Genomic DNA, 18,485 nt, shown 5'->3' on the forward strand with positions numbered 1-18,485 from the left:
GTAGTATTATCCCAGCACTATAATAACAACAGCGATAATAGGAAAAGATGACTGTGCTTTGAAATTCAGAGAAAACTTGAAAAGTAATAAGTGCTGTTGGCGTATCTTCAGTGGATATTGCACTCAGAGCTTGGCAAAGCATTCTCACCACCTTAGGGAATACTTCTTCACAGATTTATTTTCAGAGTCTCTGGCAGGTATATAAAATATAAGAATAAAGTTTGTGCCTTTTACCCAAGAACTGAGTTAAAAATACACCTTGACAAAACATTTTTTGCTACTCTGATACTGAACTGTGATATATACATTATATCTAATGTCAAGAAAAGCAAGAAAAAATTTCCAAACCTCACAGCAAATGTATTTTTTCTTTTTCAAGCACTGACATCACTTAGGGTTGGATTCATTGACAGATAATGACAGGATTCAGATTCAGTGCGGTGGAAGCTAAGCAGGCAACAGAAACTTAAAATTGATTTTCCTTCACCTTATGCTTCTAGAATATGAAGACGTATACATTGTATATGTAAGATATATCTGTATCTTTATTAGGTTTTTGGCTTCTTTTTTTTTGTCTTTGTGGCAGATGCATTGCCTTTTGAAAAAGAGAGTAAAGGCAGTGTCAGTTTTGTTGCAGCAGATTTCAAGCCACTGAGTTGCCTATGTCCTTACGCTGGACTGTAGTGCCTGAAGGCAATGTTCAAACACAGTACCTTTGGCTCTCTGCCTCATTGTAAGAAAACATAAAAGAGGCAATCTTTTGACTGCTGTGCTGGGACATGGCTTCCTCATTTTTCTGGTGCAATGAGATGTAGTAATGCATCTCTAACATGAGCTCAGCTAACAGTGCCACTGAGATTTGAGCTGCAAAGGCTCCAGTGGCAAACTCAACATACTATCATGTTGACAGTATTTGGAACTACTGAAAAAGTAGATTAGGGTCTTCTGAAGTAATTTCTGTGTATGTAATTTATCATGAGTAATAACAAAATGAGAGTTTGGTTTTGGTATGATTTTGAGCCTTGTCCCTTGCTTTGTTAGGAGAAAACCTCATTTTTGCTGTTAAAATATGTAAATAATACACTGTTTATGTGCTTATATTTGTCATAATGATATTTTAGTACCCATGACTAATAGCTACAACAAATGAAACTACACATGTGGAATACTTTGGCCTAGCCAGAGATGCTTTGATGCATCTCTGATATTTTCAGAGGATAGATGCTCAGTGCATGGTTAATGTTATTTATTACTATAGTATTAGTACATCAGGCACAAGGCTCACATTATGGGGTAAGAAAAGAACGCTACAAGTGAAGGTCTTTTCACTAAAAATCATTTAATCTAACCAGAAGATTTAAGCAGATGAAATAAAGATAATGGAGGAGAGATAACGGAGAGAGAAAATTTCACCTAAGGTCACTGTGGATCAGTAGCGAGGAACTTCTGAATTTTTAAACCCAGTGAAATATGCTGTATAGGCTTTGTAGAGTCGATCATTCAGAGATCGCTAGCATTTTAAAAATATGTGTACATGTTAAATTTCCAATTAATAACATTGATTTTGTTTGCTGTATGGTAAACATTTTTTCTGGAAAGTACTTTGCTGTTCTGCTTTGTTCTGATCAGTATTATTTTACTGTGTCTGATAGCAGGGATTTTTTAGTCATTCCAGGCAGTACCTTGATCAAAGTAGCTAAGTAGCTGTGTGGAAGTCTCGGTATTGAGTCTTTGTGAATGAGCACTTCTTCATCCTTCAGATGCTGACATTGAGGATAGTTATATTTGTCTCACTAGAAAGGAAGGAAATATAGAAGTTCTGGAGCTTTAGTCTGATTTGAAGTTGTTTCTTTATAATTAATTAATAAATTATTTTGGAGCACCAAATAAAGTATCTTTATACAGATGTTTCCCTGACCAAATTTTACCAAATCCTGATTGTGGCCAAACGTACAGGACAAAAGCACAGGTAGGAAGACCTGTGACTGGTGACTTATTTTCCTTTGAGATTTGGGAATGGGGTCACATTTCTCACCCAATTTCCTGTTGATATTTTTAAAGCTTTCTGACTTTATTATTTTTTTAGAGGAAAATTGAATGCAGTGATGCCATTAACTAATGAAATGGTTTTAACATGGCATCTCAGACATATACTGGAATAAGGCCTAACACATCTTCCTAGCCAGCTGGAAGTGGTGCTATATTTTTAAGACATCAACAGTATTATCCAGTCCATCCATATGGTAGGTGTCGTGGTTTAGCCCCAGCCAGCAACTGAGCACCACGCAGCCGCTCGCTCACTCCCCCTCGGTGGGATGGGGGAGAGAATCAGAAGAGCAAAAGTAAGAAAACTTGAGGGTTGAGATAAAGACAGTTTAATAGGTAAAGCAAAAGCCGCGCACGCAAGCAAAGCAAAACAAGGAATTCATTCACTACTTCCCATGGGCAGGCAGGTGTTCAGCCATCTCCAGGAAAGCAGGGCTCCATCACGCGTAACGGTTACTTGGGAAGACAAACGCCATCACTCCGAAAGTCCCCCCTTCCTTCTTCTTCCCCCAGCTTTATATACTGAGCATGACGTCATGTGGTATGGAATAGCCCTTTGGTCAGTTTGGATCAACTATCCTGGCTGTGTCCCCTCCCAGCTTCTTCTGCACCTGGCAGAGCACGGGAAGCTGAAAAGTCCTTGACTAGTGCAGCAACAACTAAAACATCTCTGTATTATCAACACTGTCTTCAGAACAAATCCAAAACATAGCCCCATACCAGTCACTATAAAGAAAATTAACTCTATCTCAGCTGAAACCAGGACAGTAGGAAATCCAATAGGGGAGAAATCAAATTGAAAGTAATCAGACCTGTACTTCCTATTTAAATGTAATTTTTTTAATAAAGTATTTTCAGTTTCTTTTTCCCCATCTTCATTTTCTCCTCTTTCTCCCTCTTTCTCACTTTTTTTTTGCACTTTATTTTTTTTTAAGAAAATTTTCCCCCATTGCAGCAGTAGCCTCTGAGAACAGTGAGACTTCACTGAATGCAGGTGAACATACCGTATGTGATGGCTTAGGTCTCTTTCCTACTAATGCTGGTAGCTGAGTGGCTAAGGATGAGAAAAATCATATATTTACACTGCAATTATAGGAATTATATGGTTTACTGTCTAAGTACCATTCCGCATCATGGTAATTATCATTATATTAAACAGCTGAGTGTCATCATAGAAGGAACACAAGTCATTACCACAGTTCTACATACGATAACTCTTAAACATAATTGCTATGTAATCTTTAGGTGATTGAATTATCATGCAGACCCATGTGCATGCTGCCAGCACAGCTATGCATAAAAAAAAAGCTGCTTAATCAAAGATTACTGCTGTTTCTTTTTTTTAATTGAATGATTTTCAAAACACGGCAATTCAGGGCCAGGTTTTGGAAAAATGTGCTACTTCTACTCAGCTTTGTTAAAGCGTGTGATATGAATTTGCTTCAATGAATGATGTGAAGAACATGTATGCATAACTGCAACAATGGCATAGGTACACAAGGGATACCTGCTTTTCCATGGGCAACACGTTGTGAACCCACAAACCCCCAGAAGTCAAGTCATTGTCTTGGTCAGCTCTGGATCAGATGCCTGACTGTTAAGGTTACTTTTGCAGTTGTTACAAACTGGTACCAGCTGGCCTTAGGCAAAAACAACAGGTTGATATAATCTCTGTTACAATATTTTTCTAACCATTTCCTTTGTTTCCTCAAAAAAAAATTCCAGAAGTAATGTATTTACTTGAGTCGTGACCATATACAAGATAACCCCACCTCTGAAATCACATACTGTTGCTTCTGAATACAGACTCAGAATATGAACCAGGGTGGCCTTATTTCTGAGAGCAACATCTGCATCTGTGCCTTTGAAAATGTGTCCTTTTTGCATGCTGATAACTTTTTAATGGATTTCTTGCACCACAAATACACATGCCATTCTGATATTTAATTTTGAGTTGATTCATGTCCCTGGAACTTGTCATTCAGAAGAACCAGATCAGGCTGAGAGTTTTAGTTGCACTTAGAGCTTAATAAGTACTTATTGAAATGTGTATTGTCAGGTGTGTTTTATAAAGAACAATGATAATTCTAATATATATTGCTGCATTCTGAGATACATAAGATATATATTATATACTAATAAATATGGGATATTGCAGTCAATTTGTAATACTCATGTTTTATGTACTGAATAAAATTTCTTCACCATCTAGTTGGCATAAACAATAAGGGGATCAAAGTTTATAATTTCAGCAAAAGTCTTTGCAGGTTTAGGAAGATTTGGGAGTAGGTTCAAGTTGTAATCTATTTCATTGCAGAGTTCAACTGCTAATAAATCTGACACCTTTGAGTCCAAGTGTCTTAGTTCGTTGTCTAATCAGAAGCAGAGATGAACAGACACTGCATGATTATTCTGCAAATAACATCTCTGTCTACCTGCCTCTCTTCTTTCTAATGTCAGGAAGATTCTAGAACTGGTGCTTCCAGTTATGTGATGCATGTAATGACAGGAATGGAAGGTATACATGGCACAGGTTATTTCTAGCCTGGTAATTAAGGTTGAGAGAATGCTATGGAAGACTGAGCATATGGTTCTATATAATCTGAAGAAGTGGTTGGAAATAAAAATTCAGAAATTTAAAATTCTTCTCTTTGACCTCCTTTCCACAGACATGGTAATGGGTCAATGTGATCCATGAAAAAGTCTATGCATTAAAACAAATATATAAATCTTGGCCATTGGAAAGATCCTTCAAATCTTTCAGTGACTATTACCCATCTGTTTGATGACAGTCAGCTGCTACCGATTCAAATATGTGAAAAACTAGTGTGAAACAGAAATGCATTGCATATGCCTATTAATCTTTTAGAAAGGAGAGGGACAATATCTTATGGAGACATGAGGAAACTTGCATTATAGAATCTGTCCCCCCAGTCTTCTAGGTCTCTTTGATTCCCACAGGAAGAATTTTGTGGAGTCTTTGGCTTTGCAAATAGAGAAAGTTTATTTCTATGACTTTTTTCTGACCTAACTTGAAAAGGTAAGCTGAGTGATTAGACATACTTTCCAGGTTTAACATAGCTTTTTTTGACGCGCTTAATGTTCCTTCCATTAATACTAGTGGCTTTTGTATCTGAGCCAGTCTGTGACTATGAGTGAGTACATAGTGTGTCCTACATTTTGATCTCAGATAGACTCTGAAATACATACACTTGATGCTGGTTTGCAGAAAACATTACTTATCTTTAAAACTCTTAGGCTTAAAAAGCAGCAGCATTGTGAAGGTAAAATCACAAGCTCTGATGATCCATGCTGTGCCAAAATCCATAATTTTATCTTTAGTATAAATTAGGTGGATCCGTAGGTCAACAACTGTCCACTGTCGTGCTTCCCCCATATCAGTCTTAGGAACTGTAAACATAGTTTCTGCAAGGTAGCAACTTCTGCAATTGTAATAAGCCCTAGAGAGTCAACAGTTTGTGTCAACTGAGGATAATAACCATATTGTGATTATATATACAGATTTATTAAAGATGTACAGAGGACAAATGGTTATATCAACCAGAAACAGATATCACATACTTCATCAGCATGCAGAGAATCATTGTGTCAGCAAAACAAATGACCTGGAAGTAGTAGAGAACTATTCATTATACTAGTGATCTGTGGGGAAAATCTTGAATGATGGAAGCATAATGTGTTGGTCTTTATATTTGAAAACTTGCTACGCTCAGTGATGTAAGGATGTATGAAAAGGTATTTAATCAACATGACTGCAAGCCTCAGTCTCAATTGGGTGTGTTTGAGTTAATGAATACAAGATGGGTTGTGGATTTTTTGACTGAACAATGAAATAGAAATAATTTATGAAATATTGGTTGTGGCTTTACATACTTTTCTCTAGAAAATAAATGCTAAACATCATGCAGCTTGATTGAATGCTCTTCTTTGACACTCAAATAGCTCTTATATCACTGTGAAAAGTATTTCTGGAAATTATAGAATGTGAAAAAGCAACCTATACAGATGCTATACATAAGCAGTTCTTTCATAGCAATTGAGGACACAACAGTAGTAAAAATTGACTCAGCAGACCATTTTGGTGGTTCCTAAGTTCTCAAGACAGGGATGGATATACACGTTTGTTTAGGCTCTTCTCTGAATCAGGATGTAAGATATTTAGTTGAGTTTAGTTGAAAGTAAGCATTTTTTAAGTGTGTGTTTGACATATGTTGTAAGAACAAAGGCAACAGGTTTTAGCATAATCAGGTAATGTAGGCCATATAAATTCAAATTGAAATATATGCAGTTATTTAGACAGAGTGTACAAAGTAAAGTGCTTTAATGGAGTTTTAAAAGATTCTTCTGTGTTAATTATACAACAGGAGTGGGTTTGTTTCTGTGTTTTTGAGGGGGTCTGAAAGATTTAAATTACTTCCCACCATAATAGCAAAAACGAGTTAGGAATTTTAAAAAGTTACACGCAGTCACTGAAGAGCAGCCCACAGAAGTAGGCAAAAATCAGATGTGGTTGAAGGATATATGATAAAATGCCATCCTTCATTTCATTCAGAGCGTGAAATGACTGGTATGAATATGGTATGCCAATAAGAAGTGTGAATGTTTTTGAAGAATGTGGGTGGGAAATAGTTTTTTCTTTTAAAAAATGAACACTTTTTAATTAATTCCTTTTTAAGAATTTTGCTTAGTGACTATTTAAATTGTCAGTTGTGAATAGCGAGGATGAAACGCTCATACAAATAGTAGCTAAGGCACTGGTGATTGATCATAGGTTAAGCAGTTCACAAAGGGGATTTCTTAAACAAATCTGTATAAATTTTGAGATCAGTATCTGTTTACAATCTTTTACCGAGCTCTGCTTAAAAGACAAGATTCAGTACTCAGCAGAAGTATGTCTGTTGAATGGAATCAAGTTCTGCGGCTGTTTTTACTGTGGAACTAGCCTCCAGAAAATTGTGGAAAATTGTGGCTCATTCTTTAGAGTAGAGATTAAGTCATGAAAATAAGACAACATGAAATTTTGTGGTGTCATTATGCAACATTTATATGAATATTGGATTGACTTTAAATGATAATGACTGCATCATCAATTTTCTTCCCAGATCTTGAATAAAACCAAACCTGGAACAAAAATTAGCCCAAATGACAGAAACTTTTTTTTTCCTTCTCAAAATTAGTTGAGGCCACAACTTACCCAAGATTTCCATATAAAACTGAACTAGACAAGGCTTATGCCTATGGTTTACATACAGTTTGAGGAATCTTTTAAAATTGCTAGGCAATTTCTTTGGGCTCATGTTTTATTTTTTACAGTCCTCACAGATACCTATACTGGATTTTAAAGAGGTATCAAATGAACTATTCATGACCACTCAGAAGTTTGTCTTTCATTTTGAACTATAATTAGGAAAGTGTGCATGGCAGCAACTATATTTGAGAGAAACCAAAATATGTTGAGTACAGTTGTAATATTTGTACCCCCAAATCTGCTTTTTTTATATCCTGTGGATTAAATTTATGTCCTGCATGGTTCCTACTTTTTATAGTATTAAATTATGGTCAAGAGAAAATGTATTTTACAATGCATATCACACTTGCACGTTTTTTATTCCGTTCAGGTACAAGCTACATATGGCATGTCTGTTTTTCCAGTGGCCATAGGAATATATTATCGCTCATCAACAATGTTATTTGCTTTTTCCTTTAGGGGCTGATGTTATCAATTTTGATGGCCATGTAGTGTTACCATACAGATTCAGGAACAAGAAAATGAAAACACTGAAAGATGTCATCTCTCTGAAATTTAAGACCTCTGAAAGCGAAGGTGTAATCTTCCATGGAGAAGGACAGCAAGGAGACTATATCACTTTGGAACTGAAGAGAGCCAAACTTGTTCTAAATTTAAATTTAGGTATGCTTTGATTGTTTAGTTTTGTGTACTTTTTAACTCTCCCACAAAAATTTTAGGTCAAATATTACATCCTCTTTTCCATGGTAATATGGTAAGCCACATCATTTAATCAGATAATTTGGTGAAAATGTTGTCCATTCCCTTTCTATATGTTTTTTTTTCTGTTCCATTCCTTCCTTTTTACTCTGTGTGAGATACCATGAAAACAAGATCATACAGAAAACCAGGATCAGTGATATATTGTCATTAGAAACTTGCCACAAACAAAAAAGCCTTGCTAGAATTATATGTGGCCTCACCTGTGGCTTTGTGTGAGAGAAGGACACTGTCATCGGTGCTAGAGGAATAAAGGTCTCCCTTCAGAACCTTGCAGCAAAAAAGGTATCAATCTGGGAAGCTACAAGCCACATGAAGTTGAGGTTCAGCAGCCTTCCTAGAATCTGAGAAGCAGGACTAGGAAAGGAAAGAAGACATATTGGTTTATCAGGCCATCTTATGATGGAATCCTGTATATGTTACTCTAATTCCAGCCTCCTTTTTCCCTCTCAGTGAAAGACTACAGGTTCATGAGTGACTGGATTTATAAAGTGTATTTATTATGAAAAAAACCCACATTTATCTGGTTTCAGGTTTTTATTTTTCCCTTCAAACGAAAGAGTTTTAGAAAAAGATTTCATGTAACTTTCCTTAGTTCTCTTACAGACATGTAAAGAGTAAATTATTCTGTTCATTATTTACATTGAATAGTAATTATTTCCACTAGCATTTTCTCCTGCTCTTTTTCTAAAAATCAATGTGAGCAGATGAGGAGGAAGAAAGCACATCTTCCTGTAGCAGTTATCTATTTTTAACAATTTTAATTGCAATACTATCCCTTCATTTCCAGTTTCTCCATATTCTTCAGTTCAGTCTGTCTTTATTAAGCTATTATAATTTCCATATATGTGCTTGGTGGGGATGTTCTTAAATCACTAGGCTGATAAATGGGAATAGGCCCTTTGACACACACTCACTTAATAAACAGAAGTAATGGTTTATGGTGTTATTCTTCCTCTGCCTGAGAGTATTATCTTTGCACCAGAGTCAGTGGAAAAGGATGTTCATTTTGCCTGGTGAAATTCAGTTACTTAGTTTCAAACATCGGGGAGGGAGGGTTGGGGGAGGGTTTGAGGATGGGGAGACGGGGGTGTATTTAGGTTTCACTTTGCACTGGATTTGACTTTGCATTGAAGAAACTGGGGTTCATGGACATGTGTGGAATTTTTTTTTTTTTTAACCAACAGCTATTGAAGGATCAGTGGCCTTCAGCAAAAAGGCAGTATGGTCATATGTAGGGGAGTAATGTCTTAAGCCATGGAAGTGTGATTTGCCAGAATGTGTTATCAACATGCACAAACCTTAATGTCTGAGTTGCAGGCATGCTTGATGGTAAGAAATTCTCAGCTCCAGAAACGCTTTAGGTCCTCATGTATTCAGAACATGGAAGACTGAACTGAGTTATTGGGCAGTGGAGCAATTTTTTAAGCTTACTGCTGAATTTGTCATTTGCTGCTTCAGTTGAGATCCATGCTATCAACCTTTGCTGGCTTAGCTGTCAGTCAGATAGCAATGAGATGTGATCTCTGACTAGCATAGCTGCACTGGCAAAAGCCCCTGGAAAACACAACAGAGAATTGCAAAACTGTACTCTTGCTAGTAGTTTGACTTCCAGAATAGGAAGGTTGCTGCAGGAGGAAGGACCAAAATAAACTATGTTAGGAGAAGACGTTTTTTGCTGCTGTTAGCGTAGTCTGCATTGAGCCTTTTCCTATATGCTCGCTGGTATAGCTATACTGACAGAGCCTACAAAGTGTAGAACTCAGACTGAAAAGGCTTTTTGATACCAAAGTCTGTTATCAGGCACCATGTCTTTCTCAACAGTACAGTTATAAATCTCAATAAATCAGTACAGTTCCAGGGAAGCTCAGGACCTGGCCCAAAGGTGACAGCTTTTCATTTCTGTAGTGTAGCGATGAAAACACAGAAAACCCCTAGCTGAAAACAACTTTACAACTGAAAGTTGGTATTGCTTCTCTGGTTCGCCTCCAAATAACTACTATTATGAATACAGTTCACTGATCAGATATTTGCTGTATTTGATATAGCTATTTGTATTTATGGCAGCAACTCTCCACTGGGCACATTTTAGCTTCATAGCAGACTGACTTCCTCCAGCTTATTGTGTGTCTGGTATGATTCAGGTGAAATATTGACAGAGCAAGAGGAAAATGTTTGCCTAACTGGTATGAGGTGAGAATTGCTATTGTTTCTATTCTCATCCTAGGCAGTAACCAGCTTGGCTCTATTTATGGCCACACATCCGTAATGACAGGCAGCCTCTTGGACGATCACCACTGGCACTCCATCATCATAGAGCGCCACGGGAGAAACATCAATCTTACCCTGGACAGACACATGCAGCACTTCAGAACCAATGGAGAATTTGATTACCTGGACCTGGATTATGAGGTAGACAGTTGTCATGGTTTAACCCCAGCCGGCAGCTAAGCACCACACAGCCGCTTGCTCACTCCTCCCCCCCCCAGTGGGATGGGGGAGAGAATCAGAAGAGTACAAGTGAGAAAACTCATGGGTTGAGATAAAGACAGTTTAATAGGTAAAGCAAAAGCTGCGCACGCAAGCAAAGCAAAACAAGGAATTCATTCACTCCTTCCCATGGGCAGGCAGGTGTTCAGCCATCTCCAGGAAAGCAGGGCTCCATCACGCATAACGGTTACTTGGGAAGACAAATGGCATCACTCTGAACGTCCCCCCTTTCCTTCTTGTTCCCCCAGCTTTACGTGCTGAGCATGACACCATATGGTATGGGATGTCCCTTTGATCAGCTGGGGTCAGCTGTCCCAGCTGTGTCCCCTCCCAGCTTCTTGTGCACCCCCAGCCTACTCGCTGGTGGGGTGGTATGAGAAGCAGAAAAGGCCTTGACTCTGTGTAAGCACTGCTCAGCAGGAATGAAAACATCCCTGTATTATGAACACTGTTTCCAGCACAAATCCAAAACATAGCCCCATACTAGGTACTACGAAGAAAATTAATTCCCCAGCCAAAACCAGCACAACAGTGAAACTTGTTTGTTTTCATTCAAATTGGCTTTATAAAGGTAAGTCCAATAAGAAGAGAAGACTAATATAATTTAAGATGTTTTGGTACTTTTTTGTACATCTGTTTTAATTATTTTTTCCCTTACATTTCCTGAAATTTTCTTTCCAACACTGTTCTCTCTTAAGTGTAAATTAAGTGTCTCTTCATTAGTCTACCAGATCTCATCTGGTGTAAGAGTCATCTCAGCCTTTTATTTTAAAATGGGAGATCTATGTTACTCAGCAAGCTAAGCGTACACTACTTTTAAAATCTCTAAAAGCAGCTGCTGTAAGAGGGAAGTAGATTAAAAAAAAGCATACAATCTGTTATTCCATTCAGGTGATAATTTTGCACTTGAATCGGAAAGCCTCATTCTGTGGTGACAATTAGTATTTATTTTTAGCAAAGGAAGCAGATTAGAACCTTTTTGCTAATACGGATCTTGATCTTTCTTGTCTTAAGTAGGTAGGTACTTCCTTGTATTTCAACAAATATGCCATCAATAACTTCATTTTATAAAGAAGCAATAAAGAGTTAGGAAAGTTCTAGGAAAACATTTGTTTAATCAGTCAGGTTAATGCACACAAGTGTTCATAGTAATTAAATGTGGATTTGTTGTTTGATTACACTCTGGCTTCTGCTATTATGAACTTGTTCAGTTCTTCTAAATTGTTATATGAACTTCAGCACGTTGGTTATTACGAACTTTGTATAATGATTTTCTTGCACTCTTTACTGTTTCTAAGGAGACTTAATGTGGTTAGCTGAGCCAAATGCATGTATTTCCATCCTTGCAACTTTTTAAGCAGTGAGAGGGAATCAAAATGATGTAATGCAGAAAAGTTTGAATTAACTTGTGTATTGATATTTTTACAAACAATCTTTTGATCAAGAATATGATATGAATGTTTGAAAAAATTACTTATGATGGTAAATGTTGCTGAATCAAATATTTACTTATAGTCCAACAAATCTTTATGAATGCCTTCTTTGGTAGCAGTTATAATGAGAAAATGAGCAAATTTGCCTGTACCTCTATTACTCATTGAGCACTGAAGTGCTGAATTGAGCTACTGAAAACTCACATAAATAGATTTTATTAAAGATTTTCAAGTGAGTGAACTACAGAAAAAGTTAGGCTGAATGCCATGCGCCAGGGTTGGGCAATTCACGCATATATATACACACACACACACACATATATATGTAGTATATATGTATGTATGTATGTATATATGTATATTTAAATATATATTTGTGTGTATATATATGTATATATTAAAATATATATGTGTAGCATGTTTACATAATAAATATATTGCATACAATGAATTAACCCCTAGTAAAAGTTGAATCCAGGATATTCACCTTCCTCTCTTCTCTGACATTAGAGACCTCATGGCAGTTCTCAAAGATACATTTCAGTCTCCATGTACATGGATCCCCTTGTGTTTAATGAAACTTATTTGAGTGTGTGTGGATACATGTTTCTGTGGTTCATAGAAGTGCAAGAGCCTTAACCTCTACGCCTTCCTTTCCTCTCAGTTATCTCACTGGTTTTGGAGTTAGTCATCACAGACTAAAATTAAATGTATTGCCCTTGTGATAAATTAATAACAGTGGATAAACCTGACTGAAAGAATCAAAACTATTTTTCATAGAAAATCTCTTTCAGAGATAGGTTAACCTCTTTCAGAAAACTTAAGTAAACACAAAAGAGGAATAAAAATTAGTTCTGATTGCATATTCAAGGTAAAAAAAAAAAAATCCTATGATTGTCTCTTAACTCACTGTCATGGTACGTGTTTTTTGCAATTTTTCTCCTTTTCTTCAAAATGCTTTCCTTTCCATTTTCTCTTGTCCAAACACATTACTGTAACATGCAAAAGAATGTTTGACAGCCATTAAAATATTACAGTCATATTCTTCAGTTCATGTAAAGTGCTGTATCTTCTCTATAAAGTTAAGTCATGACAATTTATAATACCTGAGGATGTGTCCCGCAAAATGCTTTTACATAGCTGGTATGTGCTATTTATAAAGATTTTGGTTTTCGGCTGTATAGCTTTAGTTCTTATATCCCAAGTCAAAGCTTCCTCTTTGGGATAGAAAGTGATATCTTACATGCTTTTAAAATGGAAAATGTGTCCCTAGAGCTGCGTTTTCCTGCTCTCAGTAATAACAAGTGGAATTAACAATGAATGATATTTAAAAGCTTGGCTCTGCCAAATCTCAGCAGCAGACTACAAGTAGACATTTTTGTGAGCATTTGTGGGGCAGGGAAGCTAGGTGTCATTACTATTTATGCCATCATGTATTGGATATAAATACTTAACATAGATTGCACGGACTGATCTCATGAGTCCCTTATGCTTCACATTTGGGCTGCAAAATATTAATGAAAACATGTAGCTTTTATTCACTTCCAAATGTTTCAGAAAAGACCCAGATGCGGTAGAGACCTGTATAGTCTCTATGGAGTGACAGGGAGAGACTTCATGAGAGATGAACATTTTCAGTTTGTAAAATATTTGATTTTCTTCATTTTTTAGCACTAGATATTCTGGATAACCCAGTGTTTTAGGGTAATGAAATTCAGCATTAAGAGAAAAACAATTGCTGTTTGACCTTGACGGCTGAGTTTTTGCAGTGGTTGTCTTCATCTTCTCTATGGAGCTGATTTGGCCTGCTAAGTCATGTGGTAACTCCTCATTGTCTATAACTACATGATAAAAACATGTTCTCAGTAACGGAAAGTGCTTCTGTCTAACAGGGGATTGCATCTTTAACTATGTGATTCTGTAAAATTCTTTTGGATAAAGTAGATATAGTAACCATTAAAGGAAACAAATGCATCATATTGGGGCCCACAGCTGCTGTGTTGTAGTCTGAGCTCTGGCACACAGTTAGAGCTGAGTGAATGATTCAAATCAGATTACCTGGCTAATTTCATATCTACTCTTGTTTAGGAAAATACAGGGATGGACGTTTATTCCAAGTTCTTTGTTTGAAACACATATTGCTCAGTAGCGATCAGAAGAGCAGTCCATATATGAACAACCATGATGCATGTCTGCTCGCTATTTGGACAATTGTAATAATACTTGGGATTTACTACCATAAATATTTGCAATCACAAATTCATTACAGATTTTTTTTCTGCTTTTGCAGTGCTTATTTGATACTTCCTTTTTCTATAAGCAGGGTTGGCATCTCTCTCATTCACCATGTTTGAGTGTTCAAAGAAAGCAAATACATCTACAGCAAATTTGTTTAAAAGTCTTTGCCCCCCAGTGACTATCTACCGTTTTCTGTTTCGTTCAAAGATAACCTTTGGAGGCATGCCTTTTTCTGGGAAGCCAAGTTCTAACAGTAGGAAAAATTTCAAAGGCTGTATGGAGAGCATCAACTACAATGGCAATAATATCACTGACCTTGCCAAGAGGAAGAAATTGGAACCTTCTAATGTGGTAAGAGCATAATTTAATGGTCATCTAAACTTCTGCTTCTCCTCCTAAAGGAGACTAGAAGGTTTGGGAGCATGTGTAGCTGATATCCTTGTGATATACTGGAACGATATAGAACACAAAACAAATTTTATCACACACCCAAAGATCTTATTATATGTATGTTTGTGACATTTTTTTATTATTATGTCTGAGCATTTTACTTCTAGGGTCCTGTTTCATCTTTCCAAAATTAACCTTCAGTATCAGATAACTACTTTTTAAAAGGAAATCAGCTGAACCAATAAGTACTTCTTTCCTTTCCTCCCAAATTATAGTACTCCAAAATCAGCGCAGACAAAATTTATTATTAAATCAATTGCAGCTTTCTTGTGGCTTTAAATCCTAGTATCTTCCATCCCTGCAGAGCTATTTGGATTGCTGCAGTGCAAAAGTCATTGGAAAGGAATGCTTCTACAGGCCTTTCTGGTAGCTCTGAAAAGCCTCAAGATGGTAGACTTGAAAATCATTATGTAGCTTATTAACATTACAGAGCTTATTAACATTTTATTCTATTTTTTCTCTTGCTTAAGCATTCATAGTTGCTTTCATGTTCAAACTTGCAGCTTTATGGGCAAGGTGATTAAGAAAGAATGTACCTTAATTACTGTATTTTTAAGGCTCTAAATGTTCCTAAAATTGCTTGCTGTCATACAAAGGCAATGTGGGTAAGAAATAAATGTATTATTGCCATGAGTTTGTGATGGTCTGAATAAGTTGTTCAAGGCTTTCTTCTGTACAAGTTTACAGCCTTCACAAAGTCCTGCTAACAGTATGTATGGTTCCACTATTGCTTTTCTCTTTATGTAATAAATAGTAAAGATTTACATAAAGATGATGAAGTGCAAAGGATTGATTTACCATTTGATTACTCCCTGGATAGTAATACTGAAGTTCCATATAATTGAATGAACAATATGGCTAAATGGTCACGGTAATACGAAGGATAATTTTGAATATGTGATATTTGCCTATACAAACTCAGAACCTTTTCTCTACATTAATTTCTTCAGTATTGTCAAAGGCAAAGAGCATGATATATATGCTGTGGAGGAAGACTCCACTTTTAGAATTTTTTCGACCCAGTCGCATAAACTTCTCATTCTTTGACTTTTTTTTTCCAAAATTGCCTGTGATTTCCTGCCTGCAGCGCATTTTAAGTTTGTAATGTAACCATGATTTTCAAAGATTGATGCCTGATTTACAAAAGGATCTTTGTACAGGAGCAATCTTTCCATTTTGCACAGTTGTGTCAACTGCAACTTAGTAGGACATATTCTTAAAGCCTCTTTCTGAATAGAAATGTTACTTAAGAGGTTTCAGTGCAAATCCTATCCTTTCAAAAGTGTAGCATAGCTAGCAGGCCTGTAAAGTCTCTGTAAAATAATCTCTCTTGTTTTTATTTGTTTGTTTCTTTGTTTGCTTGTTTTTAAAATTCTGTTACCTGTAACATGAAAGTAAAATCCACATAAGAAGCTTCGGCAGTGTTAGTGCTACATCAAGAGGGTATGGCATGCTTGTTTAATTTGATGGTTCTGTTGATTTCCAATTCTGAGAATGGCTATAAAAATAGAAGTGACCTTTGTTTTCAGTAGAATTACTTAAATTGCTTCAGCTCTTCAAAAACAAAATCAATTTTACTCTAACTAAATCAACATGGATTTTTATGTTTCTTTCAAAAGCTTTTTTTCTCCTAGTTTTTATCCTGATTTAGCATGAAAAATAGACTCAGTTGAGACTACTGTTGTTGTTAATCATGTTTATGATGATGGCACTTAAGCAATCCAACAAGGATCAAAGCTCCATTGTAGGAGATCCTGTACAAACTCATAGCAGTAGGCACACCCTGCCCTAAACAGTGTAGCATTGGAAGAGTCAAGACAGACAAAATGTAATGAAGTGGAACACAAGCAAAGTAATCGGTATGGTCATGAGATGTATCATAAGGGAGGAAATAAAACAGAGGAAAGAAGGATATTAAAGAGGTGTGAGATGGAAGAAAAAATATTCTTAGATGCAGATAGTTGAATTTCAGAAGTCACACAGTGAAAGGAAGTTGACAAGTTAATTTTACAGAATGAGGAGGCCCAGAGAATCAAAGATGGTAATAAGATGATAATCTTGATTTGCCTCTGAAGAAAATTAAAGTTAAAAGAATTTTTAGGTCTCATATACATAGGTGTTATAAGCAAAAAAGCACCACCAAGCATCTCTCTAATTTATGGAAGAGTAAGTATGTAAAGACAATTTTAAAGTATTTAAAATTTTAATAAAGTCCAACACTGACTTTAAGAACATATTTCTTTTAGATTTAGAGGGTAAGAATAAGGGGAAAAAAAGTTTGGCAGTCTTTTGTGGTATGTAAGATGGCAACAGCTCTTTGGGGAGAATGAGTCCGATGGATGGTCTTGAGCAGTTATTGTTGTTCTTATTAGTGGAGCCTGATTTGTTTTCATACTAGATAAATGAGGCAAATGATGAAGATGCCCAAAAGGGAGAGTTGAGGAGACAAGGACAGCCGAGACAGAGAATGTGTCTGCTTTTCTCCTGAACTGAGTTGCAAACAAGAGTTGGCAGTGACTAACTAGCACAGTCGGTGCTAAGTCTTGTATACAACTTGACTCAGGACTAAGACAGATAAAGGGAATGCTTTGTAAACAATCTTCCAGTCTATCTTTTCTGTTTTCTACTAAAATATAACAAGCTTTGTAGGACTTTCATTTCCTTGCATAACTGGAGAATATTGACCCTTGTACCACTAGTGAGAAGAAATGAGAATATGCAGCTAGCAAGTAGTCCAGAGAAATTTGAGTTTAGGAATTTAGTCACTTTATCAAATTTTCCTACCCAGAGGTATATTAAGGGCAGGCAGTGGGAATATTAATTGGATTTAGTTTCCCACAGAACAGTCTCTCCAATTTTAAAGCCTGTAACTGAAAAATGCTGAGGAGAATCACATTTGCTACCCTCCATCCTTACATCCACTAGGTCTATGATCCACCCACTTCTGCAGCTCCTATGCCATGTATTACTGAGTGCAATCATATACAAACTTAAGATGAGTGTTTTCTTTAAATTATTTATATTAAGCAAACATTATGTTAAGCTCAAAGATGAGTAATAAGCTATTTTGAGAAAAATATTGAAATAACATGATAAACATTAGCATACAGTACATTGCCTGTACTGTGTAATCCATCCTGATTTAACAGGTATTGTAGTCTTAATAAACTCATTACCTCTCTTTGGGGAGCTACGTATTCAGCCAGTAGCTCTATTAATTGGGAAAGGTTTTAAGACCCAGTAGTATTTCCACAAGGGATAACATCTGAATGTGGATAGGCAAAATTGATTTATAAGAAGTAAACATGAAGCTAATTTGCAGCACACATTAAAGGCCATGATACAAAGCCCAAACTACCCAAATTAAGATATTTTCACCATTTCCTTTCCAATGTAGTATGAAAAATTCTCTGATAAGACTAACAGTTTCAGTATAAATGCACAGTATATGTTTGACTTCCAGATGTCATTGCCCAGCAAGTCACTCTGAATCTACAGAAAAGGACCTCTTTCTCTTTGAAAAATGGGGATGCTATTATAGAGACAAGCTGCAGATTAGCTTGAACTCTTGAACTAGACCTAGTGAGCAATCTATATCAGATGGGCTTTATTTAAAAGAGGAGTTGTCTTGTGAATTACAGTCATAGAGGGAATCGATAATCCAGTTCAGATTAATCTGAATAACTCAGTAGGGAAAATAGTAACTAGCAGAGAAATTAGAATTATATGTTACTTCCTCAAGAAGTCTTTTATGCAGTTAGGCTGTTCATGATAAATGCATGTGTAATAGGTGTTACACA

The 18,485-nt window shown here is 36.3% G+C and overlaps 1 protein-coding gene across 1 annotated transcript in view; it reads left to right on the top strand.

The window, feature by feature from the left end:
* CNTNAP2 (contactin associated protein 2) overlaps positions 1-18,485 on the top strand; it is a 1,202,777-nt gene that overhangs the window by 569,367 nt on the left and 614,925 nt on the right. Inside the window, exons 5-7 of the mRNA XM_075493725.1 lie at positions 7,775-7,978; positions 10,302-10,486; positions 14,443-14,586. Of these exons, the coding sequence (XP_075349840.1) occupies positions 7,775-7,978; positions 10,302-10,486; positions 14,443-14,586 (533 nt within the window). The remainder of the gene's footprint in view (positions 1-7,774; positions 7,979-10,301; positions 10,487-14,442; positions 14,587-18,485) is intronic.

Source organism: Mycteria americana, chromosome 2 (assembly GCF_035582795.1).
Source record: "Mycteria americana isolate JAX WOST 10 ecotype Jacksonville Zoo and Gardens chromosome 2, USCA_MyAme_1.0, whole genome shotgun sequence".
Taxonomy (NCBI): Eukaryota; Metazoa; Chordata; class Aves; order Ciconiiformes; family Ciconiidae; genus Mycteria; species Mycteria americana.